General features: G+C 38.0%; 1 protein-coding gene across 1 annotated transcript in view; it reads left to right on the forward strand.

The window, feature by feature from the left end:
• UNC13C (unc-13 homolog C) overlaps positions 1-25368 on the forward strand; it is a 444227-nt gene that overhangs the window by 192936 nt on the left and 225923 nt on the right. The window contains exons 13-16 of the mRNA XM_075208024.1: positions 11979-12129; positions 13404-13472; positions 14622-14711; positions 16772-16900. Of these exons, the coding sequence (XP_075064125.1) occupies positions 11979-12129; positions 13404-13472; positions 14622-14711; positions 16772-16900 (439 nt within the window). The remainder of the gene's footprint in view (positions 1-11978; positions 12130-13403; positions 13473-14621; positions 14712-16771; positions 16901-25368) is intronic.

The raw sequence follows: 25368 nt of genomic DNA on the forward strand, positions 1-25368 counted from the left end.
TTAATACTTTGTTGCAAATCCTTTGCAGTCAATTACAGTCTGAAGTCTGGAATGCATAGACATCACCAGACGCTGGGTTTCATCCCTGGTGATGCTCTGCCAGGCCTCTACTGCAAATGTCTTCAGTTCCTGCTTGTTCTTGTGGCATTTTCACTTCAGTTTTGTCTTCATCAAGTGAAATGCATGCTCAATCGGATTCAGGTCAGGTGATTGACTTGGCCATTGCATAACATTCCACTTGTTAGCCTTAAAAAACTATTTGGTTGCTTTTGCAGTATGCTTCGGGTCATTGTCCATCTGCACTGTGAAGCGCCGTCCAATGAGTTCTGAAGCATTTGACTGAATATGAGCAGATAATATTGCCCAAAACACTTCAGAATTCATCCTGCTGCTTTTGTCAGCAGTCACATCATCAATATATACAAGGGAACCAGTTCCATTGACAGCCATACATGCCCACGCCATGACACTACCACCACCATGCTTCACTGATGAGGTGGTATGTTTTGGATTATGAGCAGTTCCTTTCCTTCTTCATACTCTTCTCTTCCCATCACTCTGGTGCAAGTTGATCTTTGTCTCATCTGTCCATAGGATGTTGTTCCATAACTGTAATGACTTTTTTAGATGTTGTTTGCCAAACTCTAATCTGGTCTTCCTGTTTTTTTGGCTCACAAATGGTTTACATCTTGTGGTGAACCCTCTATATTCATTCTTGTGAAGTCTTCTCTTGATTGTTGACTTTGACACATATACACCAACCTCCTGGAGAGTGTTCTTGTTTTGGCCAACTGTTGTGAAGGGAATTTTCTTCACCAGGTAAAAAATTCTTCTGTCATCCACCACAGTTGTCTTCCGTAGACTTCCGGGTCTTTTGGTGTTGCTGAGCTCTCCGGTGTGTTCCTTCTTTTTAAGAATGTTCAAAACAGTTGATTTAGCCGCACCTAATGTTTTTGCTATCTCTCTGATGGGTTTGTTTTGATTTTTTAGCCCAATTATGGCTTACTTCACTGATAGTGACAGCTCTTTGGATCTCATATTGAGAGTCGACAGCAACAGATTCCAAATGCAAATGTCACACCTAGAATCAACTCCAGGGGGTAAATGTATTAACCTCCGGTTTCTTCAACTCCCGCGAGTTCGGCATCTTCAGCGCTTAAATTTAAAGCGGCACTGCCTTGTAAAGGGAAGTTTCCCTTTACAAGGCAGCGCCACTTTAAATTTAATCGCCGAAGACACCGAACTCGCGGGAGTTGAAGTAACCGGAGGTTAATACATTTACCCCCAGACCTTTTACCTGCTTAATTGATGATGAAATAACGAGGGAATAGCCCACACATATCCATGAAATAGCCTTTGAGTCGATTGTCCCATTACTTTTGGTCCTTTAAAAAGTGGGAGACACATATAGAAACCATTGTAATTCCTACACCGTTCACCTGATTTGGATGCAAATACCCTCAAATTAAAGCTGAAAGTCTGCAGTTAAAGCACATCTTGTTTGTTTCATTTCAAATCCATTGTGGTGGTGTATAGAGCCCAAAATATGAGAATTGTGTCGATGTCCCAATATTTATGGACTTGACTGTATGCTTTAGCATTAGAAGCTATGTGCTGTTAATGTCCCACACTTTACAGTAATATATTTTTGATGATGAGCAGTACAAATTTCAGAACAGAATATTTGCCTATCCCTGGATACTTGAAAGGGGCAATATATCTCACTGTGTAGTATACCCAAATACCTAATTATAAATTATAATTAAAAAAAAAATATATATATATTTCTGAGTAAAATAACAACAATTAATGACATGTGATGTCAAATCTCACTAAGAAAAAAGTTATTTAATGTGTTATTCCCCTCATTATATAGCGGCTGAGATGCTTCCAGGGCCACTGCGAGGTTTCTGGGCATCCTAGAAAAAAGCCAGCCTAACGCCCCTGGTCCCCCCAATATACTCTTCCCAACCCCTCACACACACACATTTTGTCTTTGAAAATAAAATAATACTAATTCTTCATTTATCATTAGAATTATCCTAACCTGCCCCATAACAATTTAATAGAAATGTTAGTATAGAGCTTCAGGTAGTCAGGAGTGGGCTTGTGTTTTCTTCTCTGTGCAGCCAAGTTGTGACACACTCCAGGCAGCACACAGACAAGACCAATGAGGGCTCCCAACAATCAGTGGTCACTTTCATCCAGGTTGGAATGTAAAATATATGTAACACTCCCTCACGCCACTCTTGAATGGGGTGTTGGAGATATACTGTGCTCACTGTACTCTCTTTCAGTGCAGTGCCATCACCCAAGTCTTCTAAGCTGCTGTCTGTGGATATGTAGGTAAATTGCATTACCAGATGTTAACTTTACAGAACCATTTGAATCCACACGGACCATTCAGGGATAACACAGCACAGCATATATGTAAAAAACACTTTTATTAAGGAGAAGGGTGCTTGGAAAAACGAGTTTAAATCTAGTAGGTGGAATGGTATAAATAGATGTAACCTATAATAGATCCAACACTTTTCTCAGTCACGATTAGACTTCATCTCTCAATCTCCTCCTGTACGGACCTACCACACTGGTAGGGAAACCACACACAAATTAAACCTGGTTGCTTGTCTCAACTGACCACACACTAATATAGACAAAGAATAAACTAGTATGTTAGCTTTGAATAGATCTTAAATTGACAATAGAAATAGACAACCTGTCAGATTAATATATAAATCACCCAAATAATTCTAGAGCTGAGCAAGTATAACAGTCAATAAATGCTAGCATGTAATTCTCTTTTACAAATAATCAATCTGAGTAAAGAGCATCAATACCACTACGATCATCCTGCAACAAGCCTCTCACTCTGACTATCTGAAGCTGGTAATACAGTCACACTTAGAACATTGGATTTTGCACCAAATACTTTCACACTTACCCACAAATGAGGTAGCAGTTAATAAACTTGTCAGTGTCTTTATCTGATGCAGTTAAATGAGTCTATAGTGGCCCATCTTGGGAATAAAGGGAAATTACACTTTGCAGCTTCTGCATATGTGTTTAAATAAACGATTACACTTATCTCTGAACGTGGAGGTAGGGATCTGGGCAGGCTGTAGCAACAATTCACTGGAGCCAAACCTCCTCTTGCTTGTAGTCCTCTCTGCTAACCCATGGTTCACCCAGACCAGGAGACACCCTCTCTGGCCAGGGGCTAGCTTGGTATGTCCACAACAGCTGCTCTCTGCAGGGCTTACCTGGAGGTTCACAGTCTCACACATCCCTTGTAAAATATTCCCTCCAAACTGGAAACTCTCACCAAATCTAGAAGGGATCAGGCTCTCCAACCCTCCTCACTGGCTGGACTCTGACTAGCCTGTCTGTTATGCTCCAACTCCTCTGTCACACTCTTATCATCCTGCATCTGCTCCACACTCCCCCAAGATGGCTGCTCTCTTTCTTCTTCCTGTCATCGCGAAAAGGGTTACTTGCCGGTATCAACACAGCTCTACCTGGAGGCGTGGAGTCTAACTGGAGTCTAACCTCTGGTCTTCACCAGGGACCCCCAGAAGGGAGTTTGGGTTTAGCTGCAAGAGACGTGCAGATTGCGGTTATCCAGATGAGCCACCAGCGAAGTAACTAGATGGTAATGGATACCCAGAAAAGACAATCTCAAGCCGTGCAGTCTGCGAGTTAAAGCCATGCGGTCAGAAAAGTACACAGGGTTGATCAAAAAGAATAGCCAGGCAGCCAGAAGTCAAATACCAGAGAGAAGTAACTATGCCCAAGGGAGAATCTGAAGACACCGTCAGGGAATGCCAAGTCAGTATTCAGGGAGTCAGACTGGAAGCATAGAAGTATCATATAGGGCGCTGGTGAATAGGTGTCCTAATACTCTGGCACCATACTGGTGCCAGAGTCAACTTTGAATAGAGCTCTGGGGACAGGCTAATTGCCGTCAGCAGAGGCATAAGCAGCCGCTGCCAGGTTCCCGAGTAGCAACGGGACGTGCATGCCCAATGGAAGCCCCCCTGGCCACTGAAGTGAATGCATCTGGTTGCCAAGCATCCAGATACGACCACAAAGCCGGAAGCAGGCAGCAGTCCCTGTGCGGAAAGAGGAATGCCTGACACTTCCAAACAGCTCCTATTAATTTCCTCCCGTCTTCCGATTGGCGTCAAGTTCCTCGAGTAGCCTCTTCCCTCCCCTTTCATTTTCTCCTTCCCCCAGTATCCTGGATTATTAGGAGAGCCGGAAACAGCTCTGTTATTAGCACCATTTAGTTCATGGGTGCTGCCATTTTTGTGGTGAACCCGGGTCACATAAAAATAAAACCTATTACTGACTGGCAAGGCTTAATCCAGATGAACTGATGAATGTGGTCAAGTCCAGGCTCCACTGCTGGCAGTGGGCTAGTTACTAGAGTTACAGGCATTAAATTAAGTTATAGCTATGTGGGGTCCAGCAGACCACCATAGCTCCTCAATAAAGTAAATGGAATTAGAACTTCTCTGGGTTAGAAGGTTTGGGAATGTTGCCCAACAAACCTAGCAGGATGTGTATCTCTTTTTAGAGATGTAATATAACAATTGGGTGAGGGGCCAGGTGTAATGTTAGGGGAGGGATGGCGAGGGTGAAGGGTAAGAAAAGATGGGATAATATGGGAGATTCTGTTAATAAGTGTTAAAGTCTATGCGCTGGTGAATTATTTAATTAACAGATGTAAAATATCTATTTAATAAGAGCCGATAATTGTTATGTTTTATAAAGTCTTGAATGTGCCTGGTTTAAAGCCCGAAAATTCATATAAACAGCTTTCTACAATTTTGCACAGACTCTTCAAAATCACAGAAAACAGCGAACATCTGTTGTCTTATCTATAAATATCACTAAACAGTAGTCAAATTAAGTCTGTTTATAAAGGCAATGTTTTCATGATAGGTTTAGCAGAACTGTGCACTTGCTTTATCTAATCCTCAAAAGAGGAGCAAATGTTATCATACAAATGAAATCTCAGTTTAATGGGTTTTTAGTACAAACTTTCAAAGCTAAATCTCAGCTAGTTCACCCAGATCCTCTGGATCCACCTTTTATTCAGAACAAACACAACTGCTTCTTCATAAAAGTCACCATCCTACCTGAAAAACCCATGTGCAGTGATAATAATATCTGGTGCAATGGAAGATAAAGTAGACATATGACATCACAACACACTACTCCATTAATACTATTTGCCTTTGCTGATGATCTCCACAATCTACAAGAGAAAAAAAAATACACCTTTTCTGCAATGCGATTTTGTTGTAGTCACAAGAGTAAAAAATCACCCTACTGCAGTATACTACTATTTACGTCACCTGGAGAGAGCAGTAAGTTTTCTTAATTTGAAATTATCACTGTTTTTTCATGAGTATCCTCCACTGTCCATTGTATTGTAGTGTCCCCATTATGCTAAATAGTGATACTAAATAGCGATACAAAATAGTGATACTCAGCTGCACGGCGACACTTGCTGGCAGCGGAAGTTCCATCAGCCGGTCTTATATCTGCGTATGCATGACCTAGCTTGCTGGTTCACACATGTGCAGTGGAACTGGAGGAATGTAACAAAATTCTAAAAAATCTTTTCCTATGTGAAAAGAGTACTTTGTTTAATTAAATAAATAAAACATTTTCTCAATTAATATATCCTGCTATCGCCATCCTGTTATAACAACAATTTACCAAGAAAATAATCACCGAAGTAGCTGAGTATCCTGGCGATACATAAATAAAGCATTTTTTCAATTAATGTATCTTGCTGTTGCCATCCTTCAATAGTGATAGGAGGATTTCAGGAGTACACGTAGCTGTGATCCTTGTTAAATAGACCTGCTATATATGTTAAAGCTTTCTCTTTGCTTTTGGTAGCCTTTCATAGATAGGTAGAAACCCTATCTTAGCAGAAAACGCCCAGGCTTTTCTCCCATATCTCCCAAGAATAAATAGACGTTAGGCAGATGCTTCTAACAGGTTCTCTGTAATTTTATTAATCAATTGTGGAACATTCTCTGCATATAATTCTGAATGGTGATTTGGTATACTAAGTCCTAATTACTTTAATGACTTAGTGGTCCATTTAAGTGAACATTTCCAGATCTTTGCTGCCTCAGAGGAAAGTCCCAGTGCTTTTGTCTTACTATTTACTGTAAAACCCGATATAGGATATATCTTAGAATACAAGGGATGGCCCTTTTTGAGTTATAAATATAAAAACAAATACCATCTGTAAATACACATACCTTAATCTCTCTATCTCCCACTGTGATTCCTTTCCATCCACTCAACTGGTGTCTTAGAAGGGAATCTAGTGCTATATTAAAAAGAAGGGGTATAAGGTTGAGCTCTGTCTGGTCCCTCTAACTAGGGTGACATTTTGTGTATTCATCTTATTAATTGTCATAAATGCCCTAGGGAGATCATATATAGATATGAATAGATGAACAAAGGTAGGGCCAATATGTTGATATTTGAATACTCCGATTAGATGTGGCCAAACGATATGGTCAAAAGCTTTGTCTGCATCTACACTTAATCATATATTAGTTTTTCTTTGTGTGGGTGGATATGGACCATATCTGCTAGCAAGTGACGAATATTGTGTACAGCATGTCTGCCCTTGGTCAATCACATTTGTGCTGGATGTAAGCAAAATAATCGAGTCACAATGATTTTAGTTAAAAATTTTCCCCTTTTTTTGTCGGAGAGGAGAGGAGAAGGGTAGAAGGAAAATAGCACCTCCCATTTGTGCTCTTTAGGGGGGTATTCAATTGTTAGCATTAACGGGAAAAAACGAGCGCTCAAAAAATATTACCGTTTATACGGTAATATTGCGCGTGAAAAGCGTTAATATGGTAGTTTACTCGCGGAATTTCAGCTCGCCGCTCCCTGCGAGCTGAAATTTCGCGAGTAATTACCGTATTAACGCTAAGATTTTTTGAGCGCTCGTTTGAGAGCGTTAACGCTAACAATTGAATACCCCCCTTAGAGTATTGAGTACACACATGGTGACCCCTCTCCTTAGTGAACAGCTGGGTAGGTAAAAAATATGTTATATTACAACAATACAGAAATAATAACCATATTTTTTCAATAAATAAATAAAACCACATGCCACTTCCTGGTGGTATGTCCACCTTAAATTAACCATTAGTGCAATATGTGGAAAAGTCAGTATAGTATGAAAAATTGGACCGTGCAAAATGTATTCAGTTATCATATAAATAATCAACATAGTATACAGCAGTGATGTATCATCATCATCATCAACTATTTATATAGCGCCATTAATTCCACAGCGCTGTAAGGAGAACTTGTTTTTATGTTCTTTAAAAATGCATAAGCCCAGTGGAAGTGAAGATTAACCCCCCTGTAGCATTTTCTCTTATTAACAAAGAAACATAGGCCCTTACATAACATACATTTCTATTTTATTCTAATAATAATAATAATAATAATAATAATAATAATAATAACAACAATAATGATCAGAGATTTCTCTCCGTAACAGCCGGCTATATGCGCATCTGAACATTGAAGCAACGTTCAGCGGCACCTCGCATTGAATTGAATCTGTCCCTTACTATTCAGTTAATGAGGATAAATGTGAAAGTTTCAGTTAGTGAAGGGGGCACTTGGTGAACATTTGGGCGCTCTTATGCAAATAATGAAACAGTGCAGGCCCACGTTTTTAGCAGTTCATAGATGACCCTTATAGATAACCTGCAGTCACTGTGAGGAGAGAATATCAGTGGTGCTATGGGGAAACATAGAGGCAATTTTACATGTATTTAAGAATATTTGTGCTGTTCCATATTATGGGAAAATACATTTTACCTGGAAAACTCTAACCCCCTGAATTTTATATCATTGATTCTATAACTGTATTCTGTAAAAAAAAGACTAATAATGTATACAGCAGCACGTGTGTATAAGAATCATGTACATAATGACTATAAAAAAAAGTACTGCAGCTATACGGGGCATGATTTATTAAGGTATGCAAAATGAACGCAAATTGCGTTTTTTTTTAAAACGCACATAATTTGGACATACGCACATCTGTATTCAACAAGAAGTGGAGCTAAAGAAACGTCTCTTGTTGAATACAGGTCTATTGAATGAAAAAACACTTTAAAAAAAAGTTTTTTTATATGTTGATTTATGATGTTATTCATGTCTACTGTACATGAAATGCAGTTTTACAGTTGCTCTTGATTGCAAACACATGTTCTAGCATGTATACACGACCGGCATCACTCGGCACTTACACCTGCCCTGTAGCTGGTGCAAATTATATAACAGTAAAACACGTACCTGAGAGATGCCAAAACTTGAATCAGACGTTGCAGTGTGCGTAAGATTGGCGTGTCCATTCCCCTCCCCATTCTGCCCATGAAATCGTAGGCTGTCAGAAGGGTCCTTTGTTCTCGAACATTAATTAGATGTCGCTGCGCAGGGCGATTTTGCGCAAAATACAGAACGGGTCAGCATTTACACTCCGTTTAAACAGTATTTGCCATACGCAGACACATAACAGACTGCACTATACGCACACACATGCCTATGTACAATAAAAGTTCACACCAGGGGGTAAATGTATGAATCTCCGGATTCTTCATCTCCGGCATGTTCAGCCTCTTCAGCGCTTAAATTTAAAGCGGCGCTGCATTGTAAAGGGAAACTTCCCTTTACAATGCAGCGCTGCTTTAAATTTAAGCGCTGAAGAGGCTGAACACGCCGGAGATGAATAATCCGGAGATTCATACATTTACCCCCAGAACTCATAAAACTTTTATTTTATCATAAATTAAAATAACAACCGTTAACAGTATAATAATTTAAAAAATATATATATTTTTAAATATTTTTTTCTTCTAATCGTTTTTTAAAATGTTTTACATTATTTACATTAATAAAGATGACTACAATTTGTACAGTACATACAATGCATTTATATAGTATCATTTATATTGTATATCTTAGTTGCATAAAGTTGTCCTGTGATTGCTACATTTTAATTAAAAGACTGTGCTGTGTTAGTCACTACTATTACCCGACATTTACACCTGCCATATATTGAGTGTACAAGATAAGGCTGAAAACAAGTGTATTTATGACAAACATAGGACTTGCATCTGCGTTTAAGCACCCTTAATGTATATGGTCTATGTTAGCCCACCCCTTCCCTCCCCTGTTCCGCCTCTCAAGTCATAGTGAGTTGTACGTGTCACTGGCGTGCAGAATCATGCATGATGCGCTATGCAAATGATGTCCTTAGTGTCTTGCTTAGTGGAAGCATGCAGATTTTTCCTAAAGCAATCAAACAATAATAATGTCCATTACCAACCTGGAGTGAAGCTGCGTGAATAAATTAAGGTATTTAAGCATAATCGAGTACTCTTGACATTGTGCTTACTTATGTAAATGGACCTCAATTGCAAATTGGTGTACAAAGCTCCTTTATTGTGCACTGGTACGCCAGAATGGTACACCCACTGCATATTGTGGTGCACACCTCTTCTACACTCCTGGAGAACCCTTACATAAACCAGAAGTGTGTCTGGCTGTGTTTAGAGGTGACCTAAAGCTGAAATCTATAACATACGTCCAGCTCCTTGTACCTGCTCAGCTTAGTCTGAAATATGACTTAAATTAACCATGAGAGTGAGAGGATATTGGGACTTTTTAATACAATTTTGTATATGAAGCTTTTGATTACAAAACACTGCTCTGACTGCATCTAGAATTGCAACATAAATGCACAAAAGAGCCCCCATGAAAAGAATAGGCTGAACCTAAGAGCGCCAGCCCCGAGCTGCTGCAGCATTACAGTTTGTGGAATGAGAACATTCATAACCATGTTGCCAGTGACTAAATAGTGACCATTTTCCTTTATATTAATACAATACAGTGAGTATCAGTATCTGATATGAAATCTGCTGGGTTCTATTTCTAAATAATTACCTATCAAATAACACTTTTAATGTTTTGTTGAGATTTTCTAAATTGGTGTTATGGTGGGAACCTTTAATTTCACCCCTTAATTTAGAAATACCATAGTATTGGCAAGCATGCTCTCGGAGTGCAGCCTGTGGGGTAACGTTAATACGAAATGCTGAGGCTGTATATGGTTAAAACACCTGTGTAACTTTTATATCTTTATAATATCTTTATAATTTACAGTGAGGGGTGCATTATCCTGAATATATATATATATATATATATATATATATATATATATATATATATATATATACGCTTTAATGTAAGATCCTTTTTAAGTATATGGATAAATTGCCATGAAACCCCACTCAAATACTGGAATTTATCAGTCAGAGTATTATTAATAGACTTGGAGAAATCACTTTGATATACTTTTTCTGCTACCAGGTTATCCCCAAGAGCAGACATATCCTCATAAATACCTGAAAAATGACACAACAACTCCTTTGCTCTTTGTACTCACAAGTATTAAAAGATTCAGCTGCTTATAGCTCTAGAGGATAGAAGTACATTCATCATATTAAAATGCAGCAGAAGATACATGATTTTACACAAGAACAAACAACACTACTAACCTTGTTTGTCAACTTTCTGACATTTACAGAGAGGCAGTATTCAGATTGGCTTTAGTCCACAAACACAGGTTGTTTCTGAAGCATTGTATTCACCACCATTGCAATATATGAATATCACATTTCAGGTGCATTAATAGCTTATGTTATTTGGAAAAAATCAAGGTTATGCAAATACTGCGCCAGCTTACCGAATGTCGCCCAGTCATGTACGGTACAAAAAGTTGTTAGGGTCATATACACAAATAGATGGCTCCAACGAGGGCCATCTTTTCCATTGGGCATGATGGGCAGGAGCCCGGGGGCCCCACGGGCAAGGGGGCCCCATAGGCGGGGCACTTAATTAGAATAAATAATCCTGCAAAAGAAAAAACCTGCAAAAAAAACCTTCAAGGGTCACTGAGCAAGTACATCTATCTATCTCTATCTCTATACATCTATATCTATCTCTCTCTCTCTCTCTATATATATATATATATATTTATATATATATATTTATATGTAGGGGCCCCGGTGCACTGCTTTGCCCCGGGGCCCATAATGTTGTTAAGATGGCCCTGGCTCCAACTTTATATAATAGTACTCAGAAAAGATATAAATATATATAAGTGTTCCATGCCCCCTGATATGTCCCCGCATATCAGGGGACATGCAACACTTCCTGTATGTGTACATGTACTCCGTTTATGCTTGCATGCCCTGGTTCTGCTCTTGGCGTAAAGCTTGCTAGTCTAATATACACATAAATCCAGATACAGACGCGTTTTAGTATGCATGTGCAGTACAGAAATGAATTTATTTATTCCACAAACATTGATGTATGCCCAACTCTAAATAAGGCCATAAGAGTGTGCTCTTTGTTATGCATTTTTTGTGCATCCATTTATTTTGCAGCTCCTAAATGACCTTTTTTTGTTTACATTTATTTTATGGGCTTTTCTAATATACAAATGCAGCTTATCAGTCCACAAGATACCAGTGACTTCCCTAAAATATTTCATTCTTCAGGTATGTTACTGATAGGCTGCATTCTTATAAGTAATTGTTTGGCTCACAACATAGCTGCTTCCACAGTGTGTACATGACAGGTGCAATGTAAGAGGAATACCTCTATAGGTCTTAGTAAACCTAGCAGGGATGTTGCAGAGGTGGTTTATACGCATTAAAAACAGGGGTAATTCTACTAATATATTTCATCGATATACAAAAAATTCTTATCAACAAACAATATAAATCACTTGATCTGGATGTACAAAACAATTGGGGATGTATGACACTGTTTCTGATATGATAATGTAAAATAGACTATTACATCTTTTTGGCCAAGCATCATAATGTTCTGTGTCTTTGCTATAGGCATTTTTCCTGCCTGTCTTCCAAATACATGTGCTCAGGTGTCCCTGCTGTCATGAGCACCTTATTGGCAAATATAAATGCATTCTACGCTCACACAACAGCCTCAACAAATGTTTCAGCTTCAGACCGATTTGCTGCTACAAATTTTGGGGTGAGTGATACTAAGAATGTTTTCATTCAAAACACAAGTATGCAGATTGGAACCACGCTCACCTTTATACTGTCTAAACAGGAAAACAAGTCTTTCTGGGGGGTTTTTGTTTTTGTTTTTTTTTATTTATCTAACTATAAATACCTATTTGGTCAATATTTAGATGAATTCAGAATATACATTCCTGCATAAATAAGACCTTCAGTAAATCACCCATCATCACCATCAACATGGATGTCTTTAATCAGCATTCTTATTCCTAAGGATGGGTATTCGCTTGTGTTAAGAAAATAATCATGTTTGAAATGTGGTGTGTAACCAGCATTTACAGCTGTTGTCAGACTCCCTTGCGTTGACCATGAATAAATAGAGCAGCCAATGTTCCAAAATGTACTGCTGTGACAAGGCCACTTCGGTGCAAGTCGAAGTGTGTGTGGTCATTAGGATCAGCTGGTTCCATTATCATATACACAGTGGGAAAGTGACCAAAAGGTGCTTGGAAATCCAGCTTTATAATTTTGATCTTCAAATGCTTGTCAGTAGGATCATATATTCTGTAGGTAGTTTCGATTCTCTGAATCTATAAACAGTTTATAGTTACTATTGTAGTTTGATTTGCTAAAGATTCATCACACACATAGCTGGTTCTGTTATTCCAAACATTTTACCTGTGATTTTAGCATCTTTTATAGTATTTTGCCAAAAACAATGCACATAGTGGGCCTGAATCATTAAGGACAGTGAGGCAAAAAAAGGAGTAGATGTTCTCTGGGACAAACCATGTTACAATGCAATGGGTGCAAATTAGTTTCTTATTTTGCACATAAGTTAAATACTTGCTGTTTTTTCATCTAGCACACAAATAATTGATAGCTTTATATTTACACTGAAATTGAAATTTATTCTAGGACATGCCCTATCCCAACTATAAATCTTTCCCACATTTTAAATCCCCCCCCCCCCTCCAATGCAACATGGTTTTGCCCAGGTGCAAAGTTGCTCCTTTTTTATGTCTTCTTAATGACTCAGGCCCAGTGTGTCTAGATTTAGAGATGTGAATGTTACATTTAAAATTAAATCACTTAGACCGCTGATCATTTATTACATGCAAGTTTAATAACTGTATCTACAACTTTCATTAATTCTGCTTGTTAGCATTGCTAATAACACATTTTGGATGCATGAGCTTAACATTTTCAATTAAAATGTTGCTCCAGTTTTTCCAGTGCTATTTTCTTTGTTCTTCAATGATAGGTGTTTTTTCATTTACACAGAGAGAAAAGTTTATAAAACTGTTGGATCAGTTGCACAACTCCCTACGAATCGACCTGTCAAAATACAGGGTAAGGATATTTAGTCTCCAGTATGAGAAATAGGTTGCATTATAGACTTATTATCAAGATACAACTTGTTTCAGACATGGACAATGCATAAAGCGGATCTGCCCATAGATTGGGCACTATAGAGGCATGTTGTCATTAGGAGACAACTGTTATTATGGTTACGTCAGCTCTGATGATATCAGATTTATTTTTTATTATGTTCTGTCCTTTCAATTTTAAATGGTCTCTAAACCTGCCTGCCATGATGACTTATTATGAGTGATGGAGGCATTGATTGCTTTGTTGAGAATGTATCAGCTTTTTGATTGTTATATTTTAGTCTTGGATGGAATCAGTGCCATACACTGATTGAATTCTGGAGTAAATTTGTATTATTTCCCGTCATATTGATTTTATCACCATGGGTTTTTACATATTACTTTGAAGAAAATGTAGGTTTAATATGATGGAATGTTTTAAAAAATATCACATCTGTTTCTTAATAATTAATCACTGACTATTTAACTAATCACTGGTCCATATGGCGACAAGCTCAATGTGTATATGTATATATATATATATATATATATATATATATATATATCTATATCGTAGGAAGACATTATGGTTCTTGGCATGAAATAAGCTGCTTATCTTAACACAAGTTATTTATCACTGTGACTCTAATCATCTAGCTGTTTGGTGGAGGGGTTATAACTTCTTTAGCCATTTTGTTGTTTTATTAGCTACTCATACATGCTTAGAAAAAAAATAGACTATGAAGAAAGAAAATAACGCAAGCATTTCCTGACACACTCATACAGTCACATCATCAGTACTGCTCTATAGGAAGTAGAATTCATAGTAGACTATGGGAGCGTTCTGTGACGGGCTGAACAACACACATGGTATCATTGAACAAGCATGTCAATGACGGGAAGTCGTTAATGTGTTTGTCAATGATATAGAATCAGATCTTAAGACCAGGATATATGAATCTTGAAAAAAAGTGTTATTTCCTCTTTAAATACTCATTGATATCATTATTTTATTGGCTTTTATTAAATTATCTTTCTTCTTTTTTTCTTATAATGTTGTTTGATTCGGTCTACAACAATGATTGTAGAATAAATCTAAAGAATGATGTTCTTTTTTTTTTTTACCAAATAGGATAATTTCTCTGCTACTAATCCCGAAAGGCTCCAGGACTTGAAGTCAACAGTGGACTTGCTAACAAGCATCACCTTTTTCCGCATGAAGGTAGTGTAGTGTGTGGTTCTCTCCTTATCTTGCCCAAAAAACACTGGGCCTGATTCATTAAGGAACATAAATGCTGATACGTGCCACATTTTGCGTGAAATTGCTTTGCGCACGCCCAGAGATGGGATATATACGACAGAGAACGAAAGTGTATACAAATCATCTTTAAGCGCAAATGACATGACAGCTCATGGGCGGAACAGGAAGGGGAATGGGTGTATGCATGAAGTCAATGTAAAGAAAGGGCATGCAGCATCCAATTCAAGCTTCGGCCATCTCTAAGGTATTTCACTTGCAGCAGCTGCAGGGCAGGTGTAAGTACCAAGTGATAGTGATGAACATGTGTTTGCAATCAAGTGCAACTATAAAAATTTACATCTCCATAAATGTAATTTCTGGTAGGGGGGGGAACATTTTTATTTAATCTTTTACTTCTTTTTTTTTTATTAATAACTATATTATTAACAGATGGCAATAATTGAATATTGTTTTTTGTTTTCTGTGCGTTCTGCCGTAACTTTATACTTCACATATGTATTGTACATACCATGCAATATATTGTCTGTCAGAGCAGAGCGTACCTAGACCCATATTCAGACGTCAAGAAATGTTTCTTCAGATCTGCTCCTAGATTTATTCGACACGCGTATGCCCGACAAATGTGTGTTTTTTTAAAGAATGCAGTTTCCGTTAGTTTTGAGTGCCTTAATGAATTAATCCCACTTTGTTTAGCTTGGAGGCTCTGCATCTCTTGTCATGTTTATCATGTTCTGGTAATTGAAGTCTGCTGTGTCTGTTTTACCAGATGGATTATGTTTCTGACAATATCACATGCTTCTCACATTACTATATTTATACAGCTGTTGTGTATTTTACTGGGAAACTATTTCCGTTATGGATTTCACAATATCTGCATATTTTATGAGTTATTTGAAGAGTCCACTGTACAGTAAATTTATCACAGGATAGGTAAGAAAATAGTGCTTTCATGCCAGTGATTTCCAGCTTCAGAATGTGCCTAATTTTTATGGCGGATTTATAGTAGCAGAAGTTTTTCAAGATTTTTTAATTTATCAGCTTATAATGAAATTTAGAGATAGCATAGAAATGTGTCCTGAAAATGTTAGCAGTAGATACAAAAGTCCAATTACACTATTTATATATTATGTACTAATAGGGTAATGCAATAAATATCTATTTTAGGTTATTGCAACTCTTCACAGCAATAAGAGTCACATTTCATAGCAATCTATCAGTCATGCTGGGACAGCGCCTCCAACAAGAGACTGTACTGGCAAAGAATCTACAAGCCTGTGTTAGCTTTTGATGCGCTGCTGATGCACATGAAACAATATAAAGATACCCAATGAAAAATAGAATGATGACCAGAAAAGTATAAACAGATGGGACATAGAAATGCATATAGAATAGAACAAAACAGGCCCACATAAAAAAGTTTATTTTAGCATACATAAAAAAGATGGCCACTTAAGAATATATATTTGTCAAGTAAAAGGTTTATCTGAAAAGATCCCACTACCCCGGCGGTATTGTGCCTATAGATTTCAGCTGCTATAGCTGTTCACAGATGGCGTTAGCTATAGGCTACAAGATCCGACAGGGTAAGCTTTTCGAAACTTGATCAATAACTCCAGTTTGCAGTCCCCATAGATTCCCTATGGGGACGGTGGTACAGGGAGTTAGTTTACTTAACGCTGGAAATATCATTCGATATCATCTGTGTTAAGCAGTTGTTAAAAGACATTGATACTTCTAAGATTTAAGGCTTGCAATCAGTTGAAAAATTTGTATTTCAGACTGAGCAGGCCTTTAAATACTCCACAAGGTATAAGGCTGCAGGTCTAGTTTATATAAAAGATTTACAATAAATACACAATTTAAATTAATCTGACTGGGAGCAAAAAAAGCAACTGGGGGAGTCTGAACATACAATAACACTTACATTTAATAAAAACAAATTGTGAATCTTGCAAAGCAATAGCATGAAATTACAATCTGAAAGTTGGAATCTCCCTGTAATATAATGTATTTTCTTTTAGGTTCTTGAACTTCAGAGTCCTCCAAGAGCCAGCACTGTGGTGAAAGACTGCGTGCGTGCCTGCTTAGATTCCACATACAAGTATATTTTTGTTAACTGCCATGAGCTCTACTCACAATTATTAGACCAGGTAAGGTTTTGCTCGTTTGATCGTACTATTTTTACTAATACCCTAGGATGTGCCAAAATTGTGTGCGTCTACTATTGTATTGTGTTTTCTGCAATGTGAAAATGCACTATCGGGATCACAGCACAAACATTTTAAGTTAAGGCATACTTGTCCACTTTTAAAACCATGTCATGTGACAACTACATCAGGGGGCGTGGTGGACTTCCCGAAATACGGGAAACTCATGAAAATTCCGGGAAAGTAGACAAGTATGAGTTAAAGCACAGAAGCACAAGGTACTGTGACCTCATAATGTGTTTTAAAAATGTTCCTTGCTTAGTTGTGACTAGTACAGGAAAATTAATATGCTAGACAGAGTTTTTGTTATATATCTGTTTAGGATATAAGCAGACTCGGGGGGGTTGTATCTGTTACCTTTTGCCTGCTTTAGAACATGCAAAAAATAGATCAGCACTGAATAATGCCCCTAAAAAAATCACACATATATGTGTATAACATCAATAATTATATCAGTATAATATGTGCACTCTTGTATTACTGACCCTGCTTGTTTATGTTCATTTCTGTCTGACTACTGCTGGTTACCTGTAATCCCATCTTCTGCCTATACTGACCTCAGCCTATTACTGTTTATCCTGTCTGCTGCTCGTACTGAGCTCAGCCTATTACTGTTTATCCTGTCTGCTACTCGAACTAACCTCAGACTATTACTGTTTATCCTGTCTGCTGCCCGAACTGACCTCAGCCTGTTACTGTTTTTCCTGTCTGCTATCCAAACTGACCTCAGCCTGTTACTGTTAATCCTGTCTGCTGCCCGTACTGACTTCAGCCTATTACTGTTTATCTTGTCTGCTACCCGTACTGACCTCAGCCTATTACTGTTTATCTTATCTGCTGCCCGTACTGACCTCAGCCTGTTACTGTTTATCCTGTCTGCTACCCGTACTAACCTCAGCCTCTTACTGTTTATTCTGTCTGCTGCCTACACTGACATTTACTTCTTACTATTTATCCTTGTCTGCTGCTTGCCCAGACCTCAGCTTTGGACTGTCACAATTTTGTTGCCTGCTCTGATTTTGATTGCATATAATTATTGTTACAGATTTATTTTCTTACTCCTGTTAGAGTTAGTTTATTTTTTATTATTATTCTCTGTTTGCATCCATCCATGTATAAATCTATTGTATTGCACACAAGGCTTGGGGGCAACTGAATACCAGTGAGCACATAGTGCTGTATGAGAAATAGGGGCTGTTTTAGGTGAAGACCTTACCTGGTTCTTCAGGTTTGTTGGGATGCTGATGGCAAACTTTACTGATCAGTGGTCGAAGTGGGGTTGTATACGGTGGTATGCCATACCGCCACTTATCGTACTGAACTTCATTGTAAAAGTATCAAATTAAATTCCCATTCCATTTTTCATATTGACACTTCTAAATCTCAACTTCAACCACTGTTACAGATGTTAATGTAACTTCCGTTTCTCAATTTGGATTGTAAGAGTGCTTTGCTGGAGACAGTGATCTTATATGAACTGCAATTATTGACATCAAGGTACTAGTTGATATATAACAATTATGGGCAGCCGTGAATGTCTCATGGGACTCGGATCTTAAATTGGTGCTTTGGGGACTGTTGTTTCCTAATTACATAGACTGGACATTTTTACAACAGTTCACTATTGTACATATGATTTAATCATTACATCTGCCTATATGTGTGTGCATACAAATATTTTTTATAACAATATTTTTATTTATTTTGTTTCATGTGAGCATGTTTAATATGTATTATAAAGAAAAATTAAGGAGGACAACTTTATTTGAATTTCTTCCTTATGATAGTTTTTTATTTGCTTAAAATCTGCCATTAGATTATATTTCTATTGTTTTTTACCTTTGTTTTTTACCTCGTCTTTTAATCTCTTGCATATTCACTTGGCTGTATTGGTAAGGAATAATAAGCAAAATTCCCCTGAACAGTAGCAGTATTTAATGTCTAATATTTTTAGCTTTTTTTATTGTTATTGGTGAAAATTTGATTTTAACGCTTGAATTTGTTTATTGTTCATTCTTTGTCTGCTTTGTCATATTTTGCTCTTTGCAGCCTGGTTAGCACCCCCAATGAAACCATCGGTGGTAATCGTAAAAACGATTACCACTATGCCGACATGGACAGGCCCTACAAAACAAACTGAAAACCTGCAAAAACGAATGAAAAAAAATCAGACTTACCTTGAAGACGGCGCTGGAGATCTCCGATTGGATCAGCATGATGACAGCAATTGTTGAAGAACTGTTCGGCATTGCAGGCTGACGTCATTTCGACATCTGGCACTAGAATTTTAAACCGGCAATATCGGGACCCCTAAGGTTAAGTGTTTAAACACTTAACCTGACATTGCCGCTTTAAATTTCTAGTGACACATGTCGCGATGACGTCAGCCTGCACTGCCGAACAGTTCTTCAACAATTGCTGTCATCATGCTGATCCAATCGGAGATCTCCAGCGCCGTCTTCAAGGTAAGTCTGATTTTTTTTTCATCCATTTTTGCAGCTTTTCGGGGGTTTCTTTTAGGGCTTGTCCATGTCGGAATACTCAAAATAGTTAATACCCAACCCGAAACCATACCCTTCCCCCAATTATGTTCTATATATTCCTTTCCACTAGGCATCCCTCCTATGCTTTAATGTTGTGAGGGATTCTCACACCTCTAAGGTCGACAGGAAAGTTTTTGGAGGTCACAAAGGGATTGTTAGGAAGAGAAGTGAAATATTAACAACTATACTGAATGATACATTTAATTCCCTGCCAAATAGACTTTTTTGAAGTATCTACCTGTACTAATTATTTGACAGTTTATTTCAAGTCTGGGACTGAATTAGCATAGTAGCCTTTATCCTTCAATCACTTAGGGCAATCTTATTTTGCACATGAATTGTGTGCTAATGTATTGTCTTAGTCACTGCAGATGTTAGCAGAGTGAATATTTTGCATACACTAGCCAGTAAATTTGGTCTTGAAATTATTAGAACTGAGTTGCTGTTATGTGATGGATATATCACTTAGAAACAGCCACATAATAATAATGATCATATAATGTTGTTGTTTTTTGCATTGTCTTTGTCACTGCAGAGGTTAGCAGAAGGAATATTTTAGCATATACTATGAGGTAAATTTGGTTTTGGAGTTATTAGAAGTGAGTTGCTGTTATGTGATGGATATATCACTTAGAAACAGCTACATAATTATGATAATCAGTGTATAGTTTGCTTTTTGTGCTCGTTTTAAATAATATACCTTTTTGTTTCAGTTGTTAGTAAAAATCCAGATTTTCATTTCAATGCCTTCCACTCTTAAGACTCTTAAGACTCGTATACAAGGGTGTTAAAAAGAATGCAAGGTATTATCATAGACAAAACCTTGTACTTTGTGTTTGCTTTAACAGAGCATTGATTAATGCATCCCAAAGCTTCACTGCAACATAGTGTACTATGTACTTAATTAGTGTTTCCATAGAAATGCATTATATTTTACAGTGTTTTCAAGCAGTGCAGGAAACAAAATTGACGCAAAGCAAATGCTTGTTAGAATGTGTATGTTATAGGTGTTATAGGCGTTGCCCAGGTTTAAATCTTCAAGTTATTAAGTTATCAATGAGTTGGATGTAGCTGTCAACATTTTAAAATTAATTATCAGCTTAGCAGCTCTTTCAACACACCCATGAGGTGGCTGTCCAGTGTCGTTTTTGTTTTTATTTTAAATCTCATTCCAATCCATCCAGTGGAAGGCCCAGAAAAGGCTCCCCGGGTCAAAGTTCTGCCCAGCGTACACCAACAGCAGGTCCGATCAGGACCCGAGACCTCCTTAAAACCTGACCACCTCGCATTGCTTTAATGCCAATCGGTGCAGGGGTGTCCGAATGTATAACCGGACAGACAAACATACCAAATCCATTGAGTGGAAGGCCCAGAACAACGGGAGGTCCGACCGGGACCTCAAACCCCTGGTATAGCTAGGATTCAATGTTACCAGTCTGTGAAGTTTTGGCCCAAACTATCCAGTAGAAGGCTTAGAACAGTCTCCCCAGGTCAACATTCTGCCCAGCGTACACCAATGAGAGGTCCAACTGGGAACCTAACCCCCTTAATACCTGCCCAGAATCCAACTGGATCACCTCGTGTTGGTTTCATCCAAATCGGTGTAGGGGTTTCCAAATGCAAACAAACCAAATCCATCCAGTGGAGGGCCTAGGGCCTAAACACCCATATGGTGGCTGCCCAGTGTCATTTTTGTTTTTGTTTTAAATGTCATTCAAATCCATCCAGTGGCAGACCCAGAACAGGCTTCCCGGGTTAAAGTTCTGGCCAGCATCCAACAATAAGAGGTCCAACTGAGACCTATACCCTTTAGTTTGTCTTCTGGGATGCAATGTTAAAAGTCTTTTGAAAATTTTGTCCAAATTCATCCAGTGGAAGGCTAAGAACAGGCTCGAAGGTCAAAGTTCTGGCCAGTGTACACCAACAGGAGGTCCGACCGGGTCTGTACCCCCTAAAAATCTGTCCAGGATCTCACTGGACCACCTCGCATTGGTTTCATCCAAATCTGTGCAGGGGTTTCGAAGATATTAATTTACAAACAAACAAACTTCTATATATATATATATAGATTCTATTAGTGTTAAACTATCTTTAATTGGCTTTAAGAGCACGTGTTAAATGCTTAAAATTAACACCTGTGTGTACTAGATTTTAGTTAAATTTAGTACAAATGGCCAGCATTGCTACCTGAAAGCACTTGGGTGATCCGATTTCATCCTGCGCTACAAAGACAAACTAGGAGGTTCATTGGTCTCTGACAAAACTTAACCCTAGTGTGTGTATGCCTTTGTGGTAGGTAATATAGATGATCACCTTGTTCCTGATGATTTAAATTACCTCAAAATTAAATTGGAAGTTGATCTTGGTCCACTTAGTCAGGTGAAGTGGACTTCCATGTTAGGTAATCCAGAGGGGTCACATCCTGTACTAAATACCGTCAAATCCAAATATATATTTTACTTACAGTGTACTACACCCCAAAAAGCCTTTCATTAATAGGTAGCAGGCATAACTCAAAATCTGAGCTATAAGCTTCCTTTTTGCATCTCCAGTGGGAATGTCCTGGAGTTCAGATAGTTTGGATGGTTGTGGTACAGGCTCTACAAGATATAAGTATCAAATATACCTTTATTGTTTCCCAAAATATGTACATTTGGATTAACGTTAGATCTTCTTTTAAATAAAAATACAATCTAATATGTCATCAGTATGTTTACCCTTGTCAAGGTCTAGTGACTACCCCAGCTTTCATAACTGGATTACTTTGGTCAATTACTTTGGTAAATGATATGCTAGGACATGAAAGAATGATTTACCATTCTAGAAATGAATCCCAGATTCTAGAAAACCAGAAGTATTATAAATCATGATCCAGATGGATAAAATCCAAATATGTCATACAATCATTGTAAAACAATAAAGTTGTCACCTAAACACCCAAATCTGTCTAATAAGCCTAAAATAATGGTTCTGTCTTCTGTAATGTGTTGTTTGTGAGTGAGTGCCTGGAAGATTAGCATGCTATACACTTATAATATATATTGTACATTACTGCTGATTATTTACATATCTTAGACTATGACTTGTTCCAATTTCTATTAGCACTATTTCTTATTTATGAAACTTTCCATATTCGATTAATAATGTAATTCAATTTTCAATATCCAATTAATGTTGATATTTATAAAACTCTATATACTTTAGACATATATTTCTTAGTATAGTGTACTTAAGTAACTATTTTTTATGTTACTATTTGTTTTTTGTTAAGAAATATTCCAAAAAATGCATAGAATATAAACTCCACTGGGGCAGGAGTTGATGTGCTTGTTTAAATATTATATGTAAAGTACATATAATAATAATAATAATAATAATAATAATAATAATAAGAGTAATACATGTATGGTAGTCAAAGTTTCATAAAATTAAGAAAGCTATAAAGATTGAATGAATAGCAATGTTAGCATTTATTATTATTATTATTATTATTATTATTATTATTATTATTATGTAACCCACTGTCACTATGTGTAGTGTGGGGTGCAAAGGTTACACAGTACACCTCATTCTCAAGCCCTGGCCAGCTGAAGGGCATGTGTGTAAATGCCCAGAAGGTCCCTGCACATGCAGGTATTTTACTACAAAGTCTCTTTGTAAGTAGTGAGAGACAAATGATGTCACTTTGTGGTGCAGTGCAATAAAAGTTAGAATATTTTGTGGGCGCCAGACCATCTCCATCATAAACTGAACTCTTTATTTACACTCTTTATTTACACTCCTCTTCCTCCAGCACGATAATCATAATGGTTGCAGAAATACAGAAATATGTACAGCTCTTTACTCTCTCCAGCACAGTTCTTAATGAGCGGTATGAATGTAGTTGCAAGTACTGTATCTCTCCTTACTCCTCCTGCACAGTTCTTACACTGCTGGTGTTATCACAGTACATAACAGATTCTCCTGATCACAGTAGTTCCACAGCTGCTCACAGTTCAGCCTCTGTCTGTTTCCAGTATACACAGGCAGGAGTCACAGTGTAGCTTATCTCCAGCACACACTTGTAGCTCTAACCCTTTCTCTGTGTAGCTCTCACCTTTGCACACAGTAAAATCTCTTGGGCTATAACACTCTTCTCTAGTGTACTCTCTGCCCCTCTCTGGGTTTCCCACAACTCACTGCCTGTTTGCTACAACCGTCTCTCCAGGGGGTCTCTGCTCTTATATCCCTTAGTGTATGTAGCAATCCCCCCTTCTCTCCAGGGCGCACACATTACTTGCTCTTGCACAGCCACCGCACTCACGCTCCCAGGAAGTGCTGGTTAAACCTGAGACATCCTCCCCCTTCTGTCCAAAGTCCCCAGCTATCACATCACTTCACTCTTCTGCCTCTCACTTTTGTTCTCTCACTCTGTATCTCCTAATTTCTCCTCCTTCTCTTTTTTTCCCCCTATTTACAATCCCTCCTTCTTCTGACTCTCGCAGGTTGGGGTGTGTTGTCAGCAAAGCAACCTGCCTAAGTCATTGGGGTGCGTGGTTCCTTAAAATGCCACAAGGGGGCATTACACTTATTATTTATGGTAGTACTGGAATAATAATAACATATTTTGTAAATGTGGTTTAAAACACAAATGTGGGATCTATTAGGATCTGTTATATTTATGCATTTTCCCACACTAACTGCTTGTGGTTGGCTGAGCAGGTACTGCCCCTGCCAGGCAATTTACTTCAGTTTCAGTTTGCACCACAGTGTAGTATAGAAAGAATGCAGTGTGTACACAGAGAGTTCAGTCTTGGCCTGCACCTTATATTGGGCACAACACTTACCAAAAATTGACATTGTCCCTACTAGAATCACAACATTTCACACACTGTGCTGCTCTCTCCTACCTGTTCTTCTCACTTTCTCCACCTGTGGCTTTCTCCACCTGTGGCTGCTGGTTTCTTTAGTTGCGGCTTGTCCGAATCCTGGAATGTTGAAGGACATATTTGGGAAAAAAATGGCTACATTTAGAAAATTACAGCCAGCCCCGGCATTAAATCAATAGCACCCACGATTAATAATTAAGCCTTCCTCCAGCCCCAACATTAAAATAATAGTATTCTCATTTAATAAATAAACGTATTCCCTTCCTGCAAACAGCAATACCTATTTCCCGCAATCATCACTGCCATTAAATAACTCATAGTCACATTTAATAAATAGACCTCATTCTCCCTAAACTCACCCCCATATTCAATAGCCCCCAAACCACACCATCTTAAATTAATAGTCCCCACTATTAAATTGCCCCACCATCACCCTACAAACAAAATAGCGCCCATTAATTAGCCACCACCCACCTCACACACACTACATTGCAACAAGCCCCCTGTGCCATCACACACACAATACTGTGCCCCTTCATCACAACTACACTGTGCCCCCTTATGCTCACACTGCACCCCCAATCCATGCTGCTTTCCCCCCTTCTCCATCACACTGTGCCTCTCCCCTTTTTTTTTTTAATTAGTGCGTCTCTCCCCTTTTTTTTAATTAGTGCTTCTCTCCCCTTTTTTTTAATTAGTGCTTCTCTCCCCTTTTTTTAAAATTAGTGCTTCCCTCCCCTTTTCTTTAAATTAGTGCTTCTCTCCCCTTTTTTTTTAATTAGTGCTTCTCTCCCCTTTTTTTAAATTAGTGCTTCTCTCCCCTTTATTTTATTAGTGCTTCTCTCGCCTTTTTTTTAATTAGTGCTTCTCTCCCTTTTTTTTAATTCGTGCTTCTCTCCCCTTTTTTTAATTAGTGCTTCTCTCCCCTTTTTTTTTAATTAGTGCTTCTCTCCCCTTTTTTTTAATTCGTGCTTCTCTCCCCTTTTTTTTAATTAGTGCT

Source organism: Mixophyes fleayi, chromosome 4, assembly GCF_038048845.1.
Source record: "Mixophyes fleayi isolate aMixFle1 chromosome 4, aMixFle1.hap1, whole genome shotgun sequence".
NCBI classification, from domain to species: Eukaryota; Metazoa; Chordata; class Amphibia; order Anura; family Limnodynastidae; genus Mixophyes; species Mixophyes fleayi.